At 38.0% G+C, this 21,806-nt stretch overlaps 1 protein-coding gene across 3 annotated transcripts in view; it reads right to left on the bottom strand.

Moving 5' to 3' along the window:
* tafa5a (TAFA chemokine like family member 5a) overlaps nt 1–21,806 on the bottom strand; it is a 135,086-nt gene that overhangs the window by 45,084 nt on the left and 68,196 nt on the right. For all 3 annotated transcript variants that reach the window (XM_058417543.1, XM_058417542.1, XM_058417544.1), the window contains one exon: nt 9,022–9,171. In XM_058417543.1, the coding sequence (XP_058273526.1) occupies nt 9,022–9,171 (150 nt within the window). The remainder of the gene's footprint in view (nt 1–9,021; nt 9,172–21,806) is intronic.

Genomic DNA, 21,806 nt, shown 5'->3' with positions numbered 1-21,806 from the left:
GTTCAAATGATCTCACCACTACTTCTGTTATACACCGTGAAGTATCATTTCAAATATTTCTCTGCCGCGATAAGAGTAAGGGAGAATATAAATAACTGGTAACTGATAAAGCAGTTCTTTAATAAACCAAGAATCATACAATCACTAATTACAAGGGCTACAAGAGGGCCAGTTACAAAATGCTGACAACTGAGACTCTTTCAGTAAAAGGTGTTAAACATCTCCTTTACTATATCAATGATAGGTCAGTGTACAGTGTGTTTATGTGAGGGAGTTATCATTCACATCTATAATGTGTTAGAATGCATTAATATAAACCTATGATTTGCCTCGTAGCTAAGCTACGAGCTGTGCTATACAACTGATCTCCTGACCAAACACCTTCAAGAATTCAACATGTGGTATGAATCAGGCATGTGGCTTAAACTGGATTGCATATATCTATAGGAGTGTGTGTGTGTGTGTGTGTGTGTGCGTGTGTGTATGCAATTCTATAGCCTATAATTCTGTATGTGAAAATGACTTCGCTTCTATCCTTTGAATAATAATAGGTTTTAGAAGTAACCTCTTTTGTCAATTCCTACTCATCTTAACCCAATGAAAATGACCCTCTAATCTCTAAATGAATGAGAAACTGATGTTAGTGACCCTCTGTCTATTATTTACACTCCTGCCTGTCATCAGGAGCATATTCAAGCATGAGAAGAGGTTTAGCGGCTCTATTTCCATCAGTCTTATTTATGGTGATCGTCAAGAAGATAAAAATAAAATATGGGATTACTCATTAAATGTTAAAGTTATATTGCTCTGAAGTTTAAAGAGATCAGCAGGGTCACTGTGATAAACAAAAATAAAATAAAAATTGCTAAGTAGTAAACAGAACACATACCTAATTGAGAATCAACGCTTTCATTTATGACTTTTTGCCATAAGCCATCCATCACAAGCATGGCCCCTTTGCCACACGTCTTGAATTTTAAACAGAAAATTTCAGGCTTTAATAATAATGGAACAATTTGCATGACTTTTACACAAACAGAAAAACAGGCACGGGGGGGAAAATTGTAGTGGTAGCAACCTCTCCCGAATGTGGTTAATTCTATTTATGATTAATTACAAGAAAAACAGAATGAGAATGGTCCTAATAGGACATCAATAATAATTGATGTAATCAACAGCATGGAACGTTCCCCACACCTGCGAGTGCTTCATCAAGGGGATGGCCTGGTTTGCTGGGACATAAGCAAGCGACTTTGGCTGCATACCTGCTGCGGAGGTGCCGCTATTTATTAGAGCAGGAACCATTAGGCTAGCATGTCCGTGCATCTGCACCTCCTTCCTCCATCACACACACATTAGCTAACGCTCGCTGCTTCAGCTTTTCTGGATGCTCCACTAATTGTGTTATAGTGTGGAACTTTTCCCTTTCTCAAGTACAAAGTCACAGCTTTAAAAAAAAAAAAAAACAGTGCTTTTTTGTGCTAAGTGCCCCCAATCTAAGTGCTTTTTAAGAACCTCCATCATGTATTATTCAGTTATAGAATTAGGATAATTAGCATGCCTTAACCACAGACCGCTTTAAAGGTGTAAGGAAAGGGAATGTGTGACAAATGATATAGATCTAAGATCAGTCGCTAAACCCTCTCAGTGTGAAACATTTTGCCTATTCAATAAACTCCTTCTCCTTCTTTTCCTCTTTTGGGCCTCTCTTCTTCCCTCAGAAAAGGAGCAATTACTTAACATTTGGACCCTATTCTCAACAAGGCCTTCATTGTTGAAACTGCATACACTCATACTAATAAGAAAGGACTATTGAAAAGAAGAGGAAAAGTGAATGTTAATAGATGGCAAAGGTTCCTTAAAATGAGCTCTGCTAGGCACGGCTTTTTTATTTCTATGCTAATGTTCATGTGCCATGTCTGCTTGTGGCCCTGCGGGAGATTTGCCTTTTTTTTTTTTTTAATATTACATTTCTTTTCACTATAAAAAAAAGCGCCACACATAATTTAATCCAAAATGATGCTTTGATATGGAATCCCTAAAGAAATATCAGCATTCGGTTCAGAGGCTTGTCCGTAACCTGTTCAGACACTGCAGGTGGGTGTGTTGGTGTTTGCTGCTTCTTCTGCATTTTCTGACACTGTTTGAGCTTTCCCAATGGGCAGTGTCTCCAAGCGGCATGTGTTCAGAGTAAACAGTTCCACTTCGAGCTGAGGGCTTTCAATGTTCAGAGCCTTGCTGTTGACGGTGTATCAAGACTTATCAAGTGACGCGTAATTCATCAGTATCTTTTCCGCTATGCAGCTCTTATGGGAAGCAGGATTTCTGTCTCCTATAGTGTTTGTGCTCAGAAGGACATGCTATCGCCACTGAATGAGAAACTCTTCCTCAGGAGAATCTACTTATTCCCATTGCTCTTGTCCAAACTCAAAGCTGTTAACATGGCCTGTAAGGTTCACTCAGTGATTCTGTATTCAAAGTCTACACCATTTTCGAGTTCGGTTCCTATGTGCATAACTGTGTTACATTTGAGGCTTGATTCTCTTGCAGGTGCAAAGATTATTTATCGGTATAGCAAGCTATTTTTTCCATTTATGCTATTTTGGTGCCTAGAAATTGCACACCTGGGCAGATGTGGTTTGATTGGCACAACAGGGGGTGTGGTTTTCAAATTCTGCTGATGTAGTGGTTTTTTATATATATATATTTATATATTTTCTTACAAATCCACTATTTAACACTGCCACCAGGCCAAAATTAGTTTAAACAAAAAGTCCTTAAAAATCCTAAATATGTCACAGGACTTCAAGATAAATAGGCTACTTCACACAGTTACAAACTACATACAGCTGAGTGAATTATTTTATTTGTAACAAATAAGAGTAAAGAAGTCAGTTGCAGGCTGCTAAATATGATGAATCATGGGTCATCGACTGAAATGAGTTCAATTCATTCCATTATTTGTAAAGAACTTTAACAATACATATAAATCCAAAGCAATGTTACAAAAAGGTGGAGGTAGATTTCGATTCCAAATGAACAAGCCAAAGAAAACCTCTCCGCAATAACAAGAAACTTTGAGAGGAACTGAACTAAAAAAGAAAAACCCGTCGTCTTTTGGGTGACAGCAGATACTGGGATTATGAATCATAACTCCATACAGGTGCAGAAAAGCAGAAAGGAAACTGCATTATGTGTGTTGAAAGGATGTGCAGAATATGCAGGTTGTGAATACGAGTTCTGGGGTGAGGACAAGACAGTCTTTATGAGTCTTTATGATTACAGCAGGTACAAGTCTGCAGTATACAAGCGAGATTATCCACTGAAGAATAGTTAAGCGTAACTGGGAATTACATGCTAGCGCAAGAGACTCTTCCTTTTTCTCTCTGACTACTCTCTCTTGTGATTGCTTGCCTTGTGTAATTCATTTTGAAGGAGAAAATGTATTAGTGTAGGGTGAAATGTGGTGTGTCATTTGCTCTGAAACACATTTCAGGGTTTTCCTTCTTTAAGACGCCCACTTCTATGCAGGAAGTGCTGCTAATCAGGATTGGGAACCTTTACTTTGGGCTCCTACATACTTTTGAAGCTTGGGCTGTGTGTCTGTACATAGCTTCTGTACTGTTATTTCACTAGAAATACTCTTGGCATACAGTCTGCAAAGGAATCAAAAGAAATGGTCAAGAGAATGCCCAGGATCTGAAGGAAGTCTTAGCCCTGCTGAGAAAGAAATATATATATATATATATATATATATATATATATATATATATATATATATATATAAAGTATATAAAAATATACCAAATGTGGCATTCCTCTGTACTCATATTGTCCTGTTATTGCACTGTCTTACATTCATTGCGCACTATGTCATTATATGCGCATAGCCTAAACACTCAAGTGTATCCTGTCTCATTCGACAGCCATATGAACTGTAAATGTCTTGCATGTTGCATCATGGTTTCATTCCAGAGGATATGTTTGTGTCTATGGGGAGGCAATAAAAGTTATTTGATTTGATGTTTCCATACTGTGCGAGAAACACAGGCACTCATTGCAGACTTGAAAGGACCTTTCTGTTTCGTGACTTTGTCTTAATCGCTATTATTTGCAGTGCCAACTGAATAACCTCACGGCAAAACTCATTTAACTCCACACTGCCTTGCTTACTGTTAATAAACCCATCTGTGGCCACTTGAAGCTTGTCTTTCTCAAGCAGCATTGCATCATGTAAACTAAAAGACTTAACACTAATTAACCAAAGTAATAATCAACAACATCCTTATCATTCCTCCGCTTAGAACATTAACTAGTGGTGCTATTACTGTTTTAAAGATCAAATTAATTAACGGTTTCCTGTAAGTAAAAACGATCACACATAAAGAATTACAGTTTTACAGATTTGACCTTTAGATTCAGGTTTGTGTGGGATCAATACAAAAGCACCAGCCTACACACTGTCTATGGAACAAATGATTACTGGAATGATTCATTCTCATCAACTTGACTCCATAGTCCTGTTCTGTTACACTGTGTAGATCAGCGCTGATGCTATTGTAGTGCTGTCGGATCTGTAGCCTAAAGAATGACTCATTCTGTAGACTGGAACAAGGCACGGGTACACATTATACAGTCTGTGTGTTGTTTGGGGCTTGGTTATTTTAAGCATGTGGCCACATCTGAATAATAATGTGTCATGAAATGGGTTTTATCTGACAAGAGGATATATGTTAAGATAAATGTAATTGCATACCTGGATACAGATCCATACTGAAGGAGTAAAAACTTTATCTAATACCTAAAATATTTATCGTTAAAGATCATAATTTGAAAATTAACTTGTTGAATTGTTTTACTGACCAAACAACAGAGTTAAAACTGTTTTTTTTATTATTTTCGTTTATCTGTTTATCTGTCAATTTAAAATACAGTTTAAACATCAAACAATGTTCTGTTTATCTCTTTTACCTGTCTTGACTCTTTACAATACACTCCTACACTAAAGCAACACTGCTTATGCCTTTCCAGACAAGCATTCCTATAAAGCAAGTTAAAAGGGTGAAAAATGATGTGGAGAAAAATAAAATAAAAAACCCCGGCATGTCAGCATGACGAGCCAATTAACCAGCTACCGATACAACCTTAGCTGCATCTCCATCTCTCTTTATTACTTCCTGTAACTCTTTGTCTTTTCTCATTAACACCTAGAAATAAGGCAACACTTGTCTATGCTTGCTGACGGAAAAAATAGCTGTATAGCGACTTTCAATAATTACCATTTCTTTAACACAGCAAATAAGCATCTGTTTAAATACCCATGAAGTATTAAAGGAAGAATAGTATACAATAGTCACATTAATTACAGTAATTATAGACATCATTACTGATGTTTTCAGTACATCAGGTTATTTGTGTAACACTGTATTCTCAAAGAGGAGGACGGCATATAATATAAATCACTAATTAATACAATAATTATTCACGTTTAGTAAATGACTCCATTACCCACATTGAGAAATTTAGAGTCTATAAATATGATTTGGAAACTCATCCAGAATCTACATGCACTTGTTACACGGGTTGCTTTTACATACTGGCTCATCTACTGTATTTTGGATGAAATAATACTTTGTCACACACTCAATGCTTACCCAAATATTCCAAACACATATTCAGCTCACTCTGTTTCTTTAAAGAAAAACTCTACCTGCAGTTTTTACATGTTGGTCAATCTGCATACTAATTTTATTTTTAATGGAAGAATTTAATCATCAAATTAAAGCTTAGAGTCTTTTAAAAAGTAAGGCACATACCCATAAATATCCATAATGGTAAAGCCTAAAAGAATCTTTGTAGCTTTTTAAGATTTCCTGACAGGTATTCCACATTTTATAATGATGATGACTTTTAATTCCTATGCAAATGAACTATTTATAATGCCACGGTCCCATTTCCATTATGAATCAATTTGCTCTCCAGGAAAATGTTTATCATTTGATATGTGATCTGAAAGGATTACATCATCCAAAGTTATACCCATTTATTTCTGGATTTCTTGCCTTTTCAAATAAAGAGATGCTGTCTACATATCCTGCTAATGTCTCCATACATATACCAGCAGCATGGGAAGAAAATATTAATGAAGGCTATTTATAATACGGATTTTTCACATTCAGAGTAAACAGTGAATCCAAAAATAACTCTGCACAGAAGCAAAGTGTATTATGACTCCACTCTTCAGGTTTCTCTGCATTGTCCACACCCTTTCATCTTGTCTGGGACGTCCTAATAGGTCTCATGGCTCACTGGGGGAAAGCAGCCATCTCTCTCTTCACTTGGCTTTTAATAGAAATCAATATCCGCAACCTGACACATTGTTACAGATGAAGGATGAGCAGAGAGCATGAAATTACTGATAACGTGTGAGTGTATTTATGCAACTTAAGAAGCAACAATGCCCACTATGTCCCTCTAGTGGATTAAACCAATGAATTGACCGGAATAGTTCAGCATGCCAGTGAAAATGGTGGAAGTGTGCTGCTGCTTTATTTATTTTTGTGCCCTGGTGATGGTGGGATACAGAGAGGCAAGCTTTGTGAGCTTTAGCTCCTCATGTTTTTAAATGGGTGTCTGAGATCTGATCTGTGAGACACTTGCCGAGAATACACAAGCTTCCCTATATTGTTTTCTTTGTATCCATCCTCTTGACCTTTCTATATATAGATCCAATCTTCGCACACACCCACACACGTATACGCACAAGACGAGCATTACGGTAGCAATGCTTCATGGCTCTGTGGATTATCTTACTTAAGGAGTGACCTGTGTGTAGAATATGAGAAGCAGGGTGTTTCGTACTGAGCGTGCTAGAGATAACACCACCGTGATGAGACCTTGGAGAAGATTAAAATGATTGAAATCTCATTTGTTGTCCTCTCTTTTTCTCACTACTTTCGTTTTTTGTTCCTGCCCCTGTGGTTTCATTTCTAGACCAGATCAGCTATGGTTACTGACACACAGAGAGAGAGAGAGAGAGAGAGAGACAGATAGAACGACAGAGTGAGAGACAGAGGGGGTTGGTTTACAGAGAAAGAGCGTGTTTGTCCAGACATGCTGTGACACTAATACTAAAACTTGAGGATGGTAGCGTGCACAAGGGAAGAATAAAGAGCCTTTGTTGTTCCAATAGCGCTGTTTCTTTAATACATCACTAGCCCTGCCCGCTTCTTCAGCAAACAAACACACACTTCCTCGAGCACTTTAAAGCTGAAAACAAATGCAGAGATTCTCAAGACGTTGGAAGCAGAACCGGCTGCTGCTCTTGGTCATAGATTTTGGTGGAACAGAACGACATTAATAATGACGTAGCTCTAGGCTACTATCTAGTGACCCCATAACAGGCAGTTGAGAGTCAACAACACACATTCAGCCAGCATACAGCCTTGCAGCTGGTTTTAAGAGGTTTTTTATACGGACCATTTTTTCAGCTGTGTTCAATATAGAATGTATGTTTGCCACCATAGTTTATGAGGCACACACAGAAAAGGAAACATCATTAACCGAAGGGTGCCAGCACAATTAAACATCTGGACACTGGTAATGGGAGACACATTTCTGATATACAGACATTCCCTTTCCTAACATTTGCAATATATCTTAAATAGGAATGCCTCTGTACATCATCAGCCCAGTGGCTTTGCTTACACATTACCTATTAATAAATTGATTATTTCTATTTTTTTTTGCTATAAAACATGATATTAATAGCATCATGGTATTTTTAACCACTCCGATTTGGTGTAAAAATGCAACCTTGGCAACCAGGTAATTAACTCTCCTGTCCTGTCCTGTCTATTGCTCCTGGTCCAAGGAAGTGGCAGACTGATTCCTACCCCGACATCTACCCTAGCCTTTATTATCACTTTAGATTTTTGACCACTAAGTGAAATAATAACTTGATGAAGCTCAGTGAATACTGAGGCAACCAAGTCAATGGAACATTAGTATATATCTGTGAAATAACAATCTTTCAAAATGCATAATTACAATTTCAGTGGAATTTAAAATGTGTAGTCTATGCAAATGAAGATTTCTAAAGATTAATAAATGTCGAACTCTACCTTATCTCCTCCAATGGACACACCCCTTCACTTATTATTCAGCACAGTATACTCAGCTCCTAACCAAATCAAGTTGCACAAGTGGAACAACAACATCTGAGATATTGCCTGAGGTTACTTTGGATGGGTAATGGTTCAGATGTTCTGTGACATGAAAACGATCTGTTCTATATAATACCTATATCCACACATACTGTATAGCCGGACAAACCAAAGAACACTTTTTCTTAAAGCTGTCAGAAAAACTTCAAATGTTAGAAAATAATCCATATGTTCCCTGTTTAGGCCTTTAATTCTATGAAACCACACATCTGCTTAACTTTTTGTCAACGAAAAAAAAATCCCTGTTCATTTACGTGCTAAAATGCATGACATATTTTAATTAAATCTATCAAATGAAATATAAAAAAACAGTTAAGTAATATTAAGTAGTAAGTAGTTCCTGCATGTATAGAAGCTGCTGTCTTTGTGGATGATTTTCAAATGAACATATAGTCCACTGTATGATCCACAAAGCTATTATGTAAAACATTGTATAGTGAGAATACACAGTGCCTGGTGACATGGTAAATAGCTGAACGTTTTTTTTTTTTTTTTTATCTCTGATTTGATTAAATAGAGAGAGGCATGAATATATATATACTGTAAATTGTGTTATAACCTTGTTTCATGTCTATATCATGTCTTATCTGCTGCAACACTAAATCCAAATCTGCAATCTACATTTGTAGAAATTTCTTTTAGGTCTAAGCATTGACACATATGGAAGTCCACCAGACATTCTACTGAGGTTGTGTCTCCTTCTTCTCTATCCTTTAACTATACCAGTGAGTAGTGATTTTTGCACAAGCTGACATCTGTCTTTTCTCGGAGGACTCTGACACAAAACTCCTCTTACCGTCCACACAGGCAGGGCTGGCTCTAGTTGTACCGGCAATTTGGCCTTTCTTGCAGGCACAGCGGGCTGTCTGCCGAGCTATGGTCCTCCGTGGCTGACTGCTGTCTCTGTCCAATGTCACAATCTCACACGTCCCGGCCGCCAACTGACCTATAGGGCACAGAGACACAATCCAAAGAGATGAGACTTCAGTCACAATGCAGGGATCATTACATCTCTTTGAGGGTTAAAATACAATTACAAGAGGTCTGATTTGGGTTTGCAATTTAGTCAGGAGTTTTTGTGTGATAAATTATAAAAGCCTATTATATTCCGATATGCAAATACAGGCAATATAACTGTCGTTCTTTATTTATTTCTATTTGTTCTTCTCCTTATTATTATTATTATTATTATTATTATTTTTTTTTTTTTTTTTTTTTATATATATATATATATATATATAAATATTATGTTTCTTGATTATATTCCTTTTGGTCAATGTTATATGAAGCATTTCCTGTAATAAGTCAAGAAACATTACAAAAATAATATTTATATAGAAAAATAATATTTTATATAATAAATAAATAAATATTTTTATATACTGATTATTATATATAGGCAACTGGTATATGAAGCAATTTATTATTCAAAATAGGAGAAAAAAAATGATATTGGTCAGTATTACTAGCAGGTCATAGTTAGTTTTCATATTTTAAAGTGATGTATCTTTTTTAATGGATTAAGTCCAAAACCTGATATTACATGTAATGTAAGTAGTTAATATCTTCCAACTGGAAATCTGAATTTTGATTGGTTGGCACTACACATATTCTACGATATTACATTATGCCTTGTAGTGAGCATAAACTGTGTATAGCTATATCTGGAAATAAAATGATAGAATATCAGGGTCAAATATATTTACATACACATTACTAACTAAATAAAATATGCATATCATTCAAATTTGTTATATAAATGCAAAAAATGAGACATTTACAGTTGAATGTAAAGTAAACAGAGAGGAGTAAAATGTAAGGGTAAATGAAAAATGCATCTCTTTTGTGTTGCATTCAGTCCTTTGGACCATGATGCATTTCAGCTGTTGGACAAAAGGTTTCCAAAAAATACAGCCTAATCCAAGAGCATGTCTCAGACCACTCCAAACCAACACAAAAAAGCATACAGTCCCCTCTGGATGTTTGCCTAGAGCAATTTACTTTCATCTGGAAGAGCTACCTTCTGTCCTTTTCTATACTGACTCAAGGCTGTGTTCACCGCTCATAAATGAACTACAGTACATCCATACTAATGCATGGACTTTCACTTAGTGCTAAGTGACATCTCTGCTCCAGTGCAGTGAATGTGATGTGTAGGTGAGACTGACTCTTGACTCTTCTTGCTGTCAGGCATGCAAATTTTGATTGACAGCAGGGTCAGAGGTTGGCTCTTATCTGACCCTGAGGCTTAGCTTCCAAACCAGAGTTAATAACAGCCACATGGAGCTTCATCCTGGCCTAATAGAAGCACCTTACTATGGGGTCACAGGAGTGTGTGAGGAACCATATATACTGTTTATTTGTTCACGTAATAAGAATCAGATCCTTTCAGTTTGTGTGTGCGCAATATGTGATGAACCATAGAGTCCTTTAGTACTATGACAATAAAACCAAGCAGACAAAACATATGCCTTATTTTGATCTTTGAACCCCTCACATGACCTGGAATCAGGTCCAGACTTTCAATTCTCACTCATAGTTATATACACAATAATCCAGTTTAGTTCTTGTATAATATGTGTTGACATGAAAAACCGAAAAGCAATTCCAGAGGTTAAAGGTTAAAAGCCCAATAGTAGACTCCTTTAATTACACTGGCAATGCTACAATGCAAAATTCTACAATATTTTTGTTTGCAAATGTTTTGTTTATGGCCATAAAATTTATATATTGATTGTAGAATTTGTTGAGTATATAATAATATATAATAATAATATATAATATAAACATTCAATATAGGGTCTGTCACATTTTACCCGGGGTTAACAATTAATCCTGGAGATTCATAATCTGGCGTTTCACTCTGTATAATCCTAAGCCCTGCCTTAACCTTATTGTTTGCATTTTGCGGTATCAACAGCCATTGCTGGATAAATACAGCGCGACCGCTTTAAATAACGGCTTGTCCTGTGTTTTCACATCAGTGAGGAAAAACATAGACATGTCTACCGTTCTGTGCCTGAACAGGTATTGTCATCTTTCACAGCTTTCTAATCTTTTTAAGTTTGTCGTGTAGTTAACCAGCCGTTCACTGAAATCCAACTTCCGCTAATTTTTCAGTGTCAAGTATTTCCCCCTCGCTGCGCCACGCACTTCTGTGATGTTCAGTGTTTTTCCGCCTGATGCTACAGAGCCATTTTTGTGCTGCAATGTCCTGGTTTTCACGTGATATGAGGCACGCACTGTTCAGTTTCTGATTGGATGTCTGTTGCTAAGCATCTAACCATAACACTCTAACATCATATTGTTTCACACAGTACACATTTGGTACCACATTGCGGAGTTACCACTGCAAAAGTGCTCTTTCAGAGCAAGATTTCATAACCCCAGGTAAAAAGCAGTGCTAACCCTGCTTCTAAATTACCGGTGTGAAACATTCCTCTACCTGGAGTTAAATGCGTGGTTCAGAATGATGAAAACCTGGGGTTAAGCACAGTGTGAAAAGCCCTTATGAATGTTCACATGAAGAAATATTCCACTGTATTCTGTAATGCCTCCCAATCACGCTTGTAAAGTAAATTCTTTTTGCTCACACAATTTTTTTGTTGCATCCTGTGGGATCCCAGTCCTTATGCACACCTCTCTGTCTCAAGCAGATGCTCTGTGAAACATTCTGGCAAGCTTTGTTGTAAAAATATGAACAAATAAATGTCTTCATGTTCCTATTCCTCCTTTGTATCTGTTTCAAGCACGTCATCATTTTATTCCAATTTCATATTCTGTTACATCTCTAGTTCTTAGCTGTTCCTTGTAATTAATCTTAATGTCTTCTTACTCTAAATTTAAACTCCCGTAGTTGAACCCGATTCGTCTCTCCAATCACATGCACAAACAAACGTAGTACACTATAAAGACCTGTATGATGTATAACATACATTGCAAGAGACTAGTGAGACTTTTTGCACTGTCCTTTCCCATCATGCACCCAGAAATGGAAGGACAGAGCCAGAAAATTACTCTAGTATTTGTGAAAAAGATCACATGAGTGATGTTGCTGTCTGTCTCTGTAATCTTTAATTCAAACTCCCATAGTCAGTGAAGGATTAAGTTAGCAGTGAAGGCAATCAGCTGCTACTCTTTATATCACACACATTTCCAGCTTCATTTCCATTCAATAAAAGAATGACTAGCGTTTGAATTTAACAAACCTCTTATTTTTGAACTTATTTATGTACTCAATTTAGCGGCTGTCTGTGTAAAGGCTGTTATTCGAAGTGTTATTTATCTAACTCTTTGCTATTTTCTAATTTCCACTGTCCATTTCTACAGTTTATTGTTTTGCCTACGAATATGGATTACTCTGCATTGACTCGTGTGTGTGTGTGTGTGAGTGTGTGTTCAATCGTCTATAATTACGATTTGTCAAAATATTAATGACTGGGATAACCAGCTGGTGTTTTTTAAATGTGACAGCCATGGACTTGCTTTCAACCCTGTATGTGAAAAATCACATACAGAATATTTCAAACGTAATTAGTTATTTATATTTGATTATGTGATCTCACGTGAAAAGGAATTATTCATGTGAGAAAATTACATACAAAAAACGTGTATTTGCACTACATGTGAGACACAAGAATGTGTGAGAGATGTAATCACAGGAAGTTTGTGACTTTTCTGTAGGGGAATATTATTATGCATGCCATTCCTACTACAGGCATTTATAGCTTTCGGGCTCTGGCACTGTCATTGAAATACGAGTTGTAGGGCATGCATGATCACACTGGCACACACTGGATTCCTCTTTCTGCCCAGAGAGAGGAGCCTGGAACACAGAGTGCCTTATGACGCAGAGTGCAAATGAATTTCATTCTCCAGATGGGCACCTTTTCTTTCTTTCTTTTTTTTCTTTCTTTCTTTTTTTTTGGAACAATTTGTTCTTCAATCTCCCCAATGACAAATATCTCTACATATAAATAATTGATATACACACTTACAATACCTTCAATATGTTTCTGTTCTTTCAGTTCTCTCTCCCTCTCTCTCTCTCTCTCTCTCTCCATTGCTTTTAGGAATGATAAACCACTTATCATCCTTATCAGTACTGGAACTGTTGCACTTAAATGGATGCAAATCTGCAGTGATGGCTGGCTGCTGTTGTTTCTTATGTTGTCGTCCACTGTATGCATCGATGAAATGCTTTTAATTCCATGTCATTCTCAGGAGCTGCAGATAACAGTTCTTTTTCTCTCCTTCTTCCTTTTCCCTTCTCTCTCTCTCTCTCTCTCTCTGTCCTTTGCTCTTCATCATCTTTCTTTTAATTTAACTTTTACCTCCTCCCGGTTCATCTGGATGATGCCGGATAATGACTTGTCATGTGTGCACTGCAGCAGGGAAATCTCTCTCTCTCTCTTTCTCTCTCTCACTTTCTCTCATTTTGTTAGCACTTTGTTCGGTAGACAGTGTTTAGCCTGTCATCTCCTCCTTTTAACATTCTCATATTTTCAAAAGATTATGGTTCCATCGCCTTGTTTGGATAATTTTGCAGCCGAATGTGCCACAGGGGTGCAAAGTGCAGCACAACCTCATCTTAAAGTTTGAAGGTTAGTTCACTAGATACTTTTCAATGATATCTATCATTGGGATTTTTTTTAAAGCACCAAGGTATTGTGGATCTCTGTTCATAGAGGTAAGTTCACCACAGACATTTCAAAGCAGCCATCAATTTCCGGCTCCCTGGTACTGTCCTGCTCCGAGTTCACTCAGACCATGTGATCTGGGCTGCAGTCTATTGTAAAATGATCATGACTAAGCCTGACTTCCTCTGAAGTCAAAGCACAGTGGTCATGATTACACGCAAAGATTCTGACTAATCGGAATAAATTCATTCTGACAGCAAATTCTCAATGAACTGTTTGTATGTTTCCTAAACTGGGCCGTTTATAGACCATCCCAATTTTTTAGCCATATATAAAGTATATTTCTGTCTCAGAAAAAATATAATGCAATTGTGAGAAAAAGAGTTTTATGACTGCGGTAACAGTGCTCAGATTTTTTTTATTAGGTACACACTGCTCATCTATATCATATCTATACTTATCTTTCGAATATTACCAATAAAGTTCATTGTCTGGTGTCGACTGTCTTTACAAGAAGTAAAAGTTTTATTATAAAAAGTTTGAACCCTTTTTTATTCCAAATTTTGCATCCACATTGAATGTCTGGAAAATATTAACAATTAAGTTGATATCAGAGATCCTGCATCTGCCTCAAAAAGTGACGCCACCACCCATCCGACCTCACGTTTACTTTAGGCAGTTTGTATATGTGATGAACAAACACAATCTCTCGACTGTTTTCTTACAAGTGCCATCGGATGGATTATGAAGAGATTATTAGTCTGCATGTAAGTGCAGTGGGAACTCTGCAGACTCTCTTTCTCTAGAGGTCCGAAGCAATGACCATTTGAATTCCCTTCAAAGGAAACTGTCGCACAACCACTGACAATGATTATCTCAATTTAATCCTGGAGAATTAAACTAAGCAACAATATCCTTCCCACCATTTTCATTTAGCAGTTGCAGTTCAGTTGTCTCAGTTTGGAAATTTATATTTATTGGATGTTAACAGGCTGTGAAAAACACTTGTATCTGAGATGTTACATGCTGTAGAACTACTCTTACTCTACTCTTTAATTCATTTTACTTACTTAAACTGCTTTTTCTAATCATGCAATGGTAAAATGTTTCTTGCTTGAACTTGACCTACAGTATACAGTATGAACTGCTGTCGTTTTTCCATTTAATGTACAAACAGCACAGAGAATCTCAGAATCTCAGAAGCAAAGTGTCCATCAAGGCTTAAAGGCTTTTCACTGCTTCAGTTTGGAATAAGTTTATAAAAAAAAAAAAAATTCCCTTCAACCCTTTTTATTAGATCCGTGTTTGTCATCATTTGCAGTTACGACTCGTTTTCTTTCTTTTTAATTTATTATTATTTATTGCATACGATTTATCTTTGTCTATCATTGCATTCTTGTGTGCTCATATGATATCAATGTCAATCGTAATACACCAAGAATAAGTGCTCTTAATTGCACTCTTATATCTCTGTCAAAATCTCAAAAAAGTGTTGTCAAGGACTTCTAATTGAAAGACCAATTCCATTTCTTGAAACATGGTTTCAAAAACTCAACTAGTTGCTAGATGAGGCGATGTGGTGGCTCATGAACTGTGAGTTCTTTTAACTAAATGGCTGATCATAATCATTACTGGCTGATGAAATTGGTAATATGTTTGTAATACATCTAATATAAGCAATAATTGATATGCTATAACTATTCAGATTATTTAATCAAATTTGCCACTTTAAGGTACCTCTGCATGTCATGAAGCTGAAAATGATAATTAAAAACCCTTACAGTGACGTTCTCTATTTTTGTACTCTTAAAAGTTTAATCTTACATCATACAGTATCCTGGTGGAAACATGCTTCACTGGAATGCACCCCAATTAGCACATGCAGATTAGGTGCTGTCTTCCAACACTGATTAATTCATTAAATCACATTATTTTACAGAATGGATGAAAATATCAGAGGCTTGGCATCTATGATGCAAGGTCGATCCTGAGCATAGTTTACTGTCTGTGCAGAGTTTCAGCGAAACTTCTCCCTGTGTCTGTTTGGATTTTCTCTCGATTCTCTGGTTTCCTCCCACATCTAAACAATACACTGGGAGGTGCATTGGCTACTGTAAATTGGTATTAGATGTGGATTATTCTATAAATGTTTGTGTAAACATTGTGCTTTTTATTCTGTATTCTAGTGTAGTCTTTTGCCTAATGGTGTTCCTGAGGTTAAAGCTATTGCTTCCTTGACCAGGAAAAACTTATGTCTAATGAATATGAATAAATGACTCTTACAAAATTTGAAGTAACAAGTAAATGCCAGGTGAGGTGTACACACACACACACACACACACACACACCATTCCATGCCCTCGTCTCATCATTTTCTCTTTTAGTTTGGTTTTCCATCAAAACGGATTGCCATTTGACATTTTTCCATCAAGTGTACCTGTCACCTGAATGATATGGCTGATTTAAATGTATGTGTGCTGTCCATGCAGACATGTATCTACCGATAAGATGAATGACCATGCCCACATTCATATCAGAGCAACTTAATAAATGCTATGATTATTGATATACTGCATTTGCTTGTCTTTGTTTCTCCTTCTTGTCAGGCATATGAGAATTGCTTTCTCCATCTATTAGGGCTGTTTGATTAATGTTCAGTCCCAGTATGAGTGGTGTTAAGGATACATGATTGATTTCATATTTGTGTGAACCCTTGGGGCCCACCGAGATGAGGGATCATACGGGTTGGTGAGTGTCAATTCTCTAATGTTATAAAAGTGTGTTAAAAATGATTTTAAACCAGAATATTTCATCCATTTGACAAGGTTGGAAATACTTATTTTGCAACAGTATTCATGTCTGGATCTGAACTTTTTTTATTTTTCTGCTTACACAAATGTCTTTTATATCCTTTATTTAAAAAAAAAAAAAAAACTTACTTTCTATTTTTAGAGGTTGGAAATAACTACACTTATTTTGCAGCTGTACTTACATCTAGATTTTAAAGTATCTGGACCATTTTTATTTCTTTCACCTAACACTATTGCTTCTCTGTTCTATATTTAAAACAAATCTTTACTTTATCTTCACTACTCATGTGGCAGCAATAATACGACTCCACAAACTTTGCTTTGTTACAAGATAGCCTTAGCTATTTTTCCATTTCTCCATGTTGTCTTGAGAAAAAAAGGCATTCATTTACCAATAATAGCTTAAAATCTGTGTTGTGAGTAGAAGCAGACATTTTTCTACATTTACTTTTTAGACTTGTTCTACTTTAAAACGAGTGAAGAATCTGTACTTCAAACTTTAACCAGCATATTTATTAAGATGAGTTCTTACCACCTCTGTCTATTTTAGAAGAAAAAACAAAGATAGAAGTCAAAGGTATGATTGTATAAAAAAACAAACAAACAAAAAAAAAAACCTTCAGCCTGGTAGATGTGTGTATAAATGGTTATTTGCTATGGATCTCTTTTTCAGAAGTTCGAATGAGCAGCATGTGAGGGGGAAGCATTCCTCTGGTGCCTGAATTTCTCTTGTTAATAAAAGGGCAAGAAAAACAAAGTGTGCAAGTTGCAGCCCTGAGCACTGAAATAATGTGTTTTAGAATAGACCAGAGCATGCAAATGATCATCTTATAATATTAGTGTAGCTGAATAATGATAAAGTTACAGCTTTTAATTCCAGAAATTCCTTCCAGAGCCAAAGCAGTTATGACCAAGATGTGACTTTCTCTACATCAAGCCTAAACATGACTGGACAAAATGGTAATAATGGCTACCAAGAAAGCGAGACTGCTGGATGTTAAGATAGTTTTGCATTAAACTAATAAAATCAAAACTAATCAAATATGTCTGTTTGATGCTTCATGATTAGTATCTAGGTGTCAATGATTTACTGTGTCAGTAGTATATATTATGTAATTAAAATATATGGGGGATAAATCGAGGCTAATCTGGAATGGGATGATCACATATGGTTGTGATAATGAGGTGTGCACATTATCTGCACTTTTGGCCATATAGTATTTAACAACATTGTTGTATGATATATATACACTATATTGCCAAAAGTATTCGCTCACCCATCCAAATAATCAGAATCAGGTGTTCCAATCACTTCCATGGCCACAGGTGTATAAAATCAAGCACCTAGGCATGCAGACTGTTTTTACAAACATTTGTGAAAGAATGGGTCGCTCTCAGGAGCTCAGTGAATTCCAGCGTGGAACTGTGATAGGATGCCACCTGTGCAACAAATCCAGTCGTGAAATTTCCTCGCTCCTAAATATTCCACAGTCAACTGTCAGCTGTATAAGAACGTGGAAGTGTTTGGGAACGACAGCAACTCAGCCACGAAGTGGTAGGCCACGTAAACTGACGGAGCGGGGTCAGCGGATGCTGAGGTGCATAGTGCAAAGAGGTCGCCAACTTTCTGCAGAGTCAATCGCTACAGACCTCCAAACTTCATGTGGCCTTCAGATTAGCTCAAGAACAGTGCGCAGAGAGCTTCATGGAATGGGTTTCCATGGCCGAGCAGCTGCATCCAAGCCGTACATCACCAAGTGCAATGCAAAGCGTCAGATGCAGTGGTGTAAAGCACGCCGCCACTGGACTCTAGAGCAGTGGAGACGCGTTCTCTGGAGTGACGAATCGCGATTCTCCATCTGACAATCTGATGGACGAGTCTGGGTTTGGCGGTTGCCAGGAGAACGGTACTTGTCTGACTGCATTGTGCCAAGTGTAAAGTTTGGTGGAGGGGGGATTATGGTGTGGGGTTGTTTTTCAGGAGCTGGGCTTGGCCCCTTAGTTCCAGTGAAAGGAACTCTGAATGCTTCAGCATACCAAGACATTTTGGACAATTCCATGCTCCCAACGTTGTGGGAACAGTTTGGAGCTGGCCCCTTCCTCTTCCAACATGACTGTGCACCAGTGCACAAAGCAAGGTCCATAAAGACATGGATGACAGAGTCTGGTGTGGATGAACTTGACTGGCCTGCACAGAGTCCTGACCTCAACCTGATAGAACACCTTTGGGATGAATTAGAGCGGAGACTGAGAGCCAGGCCTTCTCGTCCAACATCAGTGTGTGACCTCACAAATGCGCTTCTGGAAGAATGGTCAAAAATTCCCATAAACACACTCCTAAACCTTGTGGACAGCCTTCCCAGAAGAGTTGAAGCTGTTATAGCTGCAAAGGGTGGACCGACGTCATATTGAACCCTATGGATTAGGAATGGGATGTCACTTAAGTTCATATGCGAGTCAAGGCAGGTGAGCGAATACTTTTGGCAATATAGTGTATATGCCTGTTAAGAATGGATGGATTTACTTCTTAATACGTAATAGTTCTTTAACCTGGGCCTATAGTGCTTCAGGTCTGTAAAATTGCAAAATTACAGACTTCTGTTATTGCAGGTTTCACAACTGTAACACACCTCTATGCCTTTCTTCAGACTGAATTACAGTACAGATGTTCTAAAAGTGAGGCCAAATCACAAGCTGTTTGTCCAAACAGTAATTTGGATCCAGACACTGAAATAGTGGAAGCTAGATAGCCTTTGCTTTGCTCTAACCTAGCAGGGTAGCTTTAAATGAAGGCTTTAACAAGCTCAATCAAGAAGAGAGTGACAGAAGCCTCAGCATCTCAGCACAGCACATCTCCTTGTTTCTCTTCAATTTCACTGTGATGGCCTTGGCTTATAGGAAACCAACCCTCTACCGCACTGAACGTGCATAACAGCAGTGAGTGATCTAGTACCAATGCTTTCACAGGTACTACTGAGGGATGAAGTAAAAGCAAGAGCAATCTAGTGCCTGTCTGGCATCAGAAAGCTCTGCATGCTCCCGAGCAGTGAAATAGTGTTTGTTCAAGGTAAAGAAAGCATAATTGGCCCTAATGTCTAGGTTAGATGGATAGTATTACTCTCCCAATTAGTCCAATTACTGCTTTCCTCTAATTGTGTTCCGCTGCCCTACGATGGTACATTCATTCATTCACTCATTTATTCATGGCTCCAAAGCCTATCCTGGGAAAAACGGGAATGAGGAGAGAATACACCCTGGATGGGATGACAATATATCACATAGTGCCATGCACATAAACACACACACACACACACACACCTAGGGCCAATTTACTGCTGCCAGTACACCTACTGGAATGCTTTAGGAAACTGGAGAACCTGAAGGAACCCCATATATGGTAACCCAAGCTCAGGATCAAACTAGGGACACTTGCTCATTGAAGAAGCAACACTACTCGCTGTACCATCTTTCAAGCAACAGCTCAAAATGATGCTATGTCTTTGGGCGCCTCGGTGGAAATATGTACGAGCCTTCAGCCAAAATGCTGATGGGTATAACTAGCTATTAGGTGCAAAGGGGCAAAGTCTAAATTGGGATAAGATGTGGTAAAAAATGAGAACTCTTCCATTTAATGGAACAAACATTCTCCCTAACAGCAAATCAGTGGCATGCAGGGTTCACAAGATGTGTCCGTCTGTGTTTATCACGTCGCACATGCATCGTCGCTCTGTCATGGTTTCGGGAATGGAGACGATCTTCTGGAAATATTGCTCATTAAAACGTGGGCCTAGTCTCAAAATGTCAAGATGCTGTCTTTTCTAAGGTATTTTTGGGGCCGGGTTTCACTCGACTGAGTGCTCTGGTGGTTTCATGGGGTGCATCCAGAGAGCTGATTTGATTTTTTTTTTTTTTATCTCACCTTTCTCTCAAACTCACTCTCTTTATACTGCGTGCAACTTGTCTGTGTGTGTGTGTCTGTGTGTGTGTGTGTGTGTGTACAGAAGACATATGCAAACACTGTAAAATCCAGTAAACATGCTGGCAGGCCTGTTGTGTGCTTACAAAACCAGTGTTAAGGAAACCTGGTCCCTAAAGGGAATTTTGACCTATTTTCCTATATGACCTTGTTTCTTCCTCTTAATTAATTTACGTAGACAAACGATACTGTCCTTCAGAAACGGATCCACTTTTTAGTGTTCATCCCCTTAATAAGAGAAGCTATTTATACCAGACGGTTGACATGAAACAAGCTATGAATGATCATCTCTTGCAACAGAAGAGACGAGAAAGGAGGAGGTGGAAGGGAGGGAAAAATAAACGTCCGCCCCTTTATGCTCTCCGTAACCCCTCCACACTCCCCATGATGTTACTTCCTCGTAATTAAATGTGCTTCCTCTCCCAGAGGATCACGACTCAGGCCCATGCTGCCGGTCTTTAAATGGTTAGCGTTTTCACAGGTTAAAACCCCTTTCTCTCGAGAAAGCGAGCCCCATTTTTCTCCTCTCAGAGAAGGCCAGGCGCCCCAAGCTTTGGCGATTTATCTGGGAGCAGAGAAGCCGTAATCACCCTTAGGCTGGTTTGAGGTCCATAAAGCCATTCAGCAGGCTTCATCAGCATGCAGTGAACACCATGGCCCGCTTTCAGACACTGAATGCCACCTCGAAACGGTCTGTCTTTAATCTCACTCTCATTCAGCTGGCCGAGGCCATTCGGGCTTCAGCTGGGTGATAAAGACAGCTCACATCCTCTCTCGCCTTCCCTCACTCCTCTCTGTCTGACTGCGGTTTTCTAATAACCTCGTCGGTCTTACACCACCGCCATTATTAGAATAGACCTTGATCAAATAGCAACAAACCTGCATGGACTGGATCAGTGTAGAGAAATCGAATTGAGCTGAATAAAGCACAGCTCATGGCTCCTGAACCCCAAACCATGAAGCAGCAATTCCTTAGAGACACACTGCATAGAAAAGCAGAGCTCAACATCAGCAGTCTGCTCTGCAGTTCAAATTCTAATAATAATAATAATAATTATAATAATGCATTTGTTATAAATAGCCTATCTAATTACACCTTGTGAAAGCGCACATTATTCGATCGACACTCAGGTTTATGACAGTCACTATGGCAGAA

This window comes from Hemibagrus wyckioides, linkage group LG19 (assembly GCF_019097595.1).
Source record: "Hemibagrus wyckioides isolate EC202008001 linkage group LG19, SWU_Hwy_1.0, whole genome shotgun sequence".
Taxonomy (NCBI): Eukaryota; Metazoa; Chordata; class Actinopteri; order Siluriformes; family Bagridae; genus Hemibagrus; species Hemibagrus wyckioides.
Note: the sequence above shows the minus strand (reverse complement) of the source record. Positions and strands in the feature narration are given on the sequence as shown.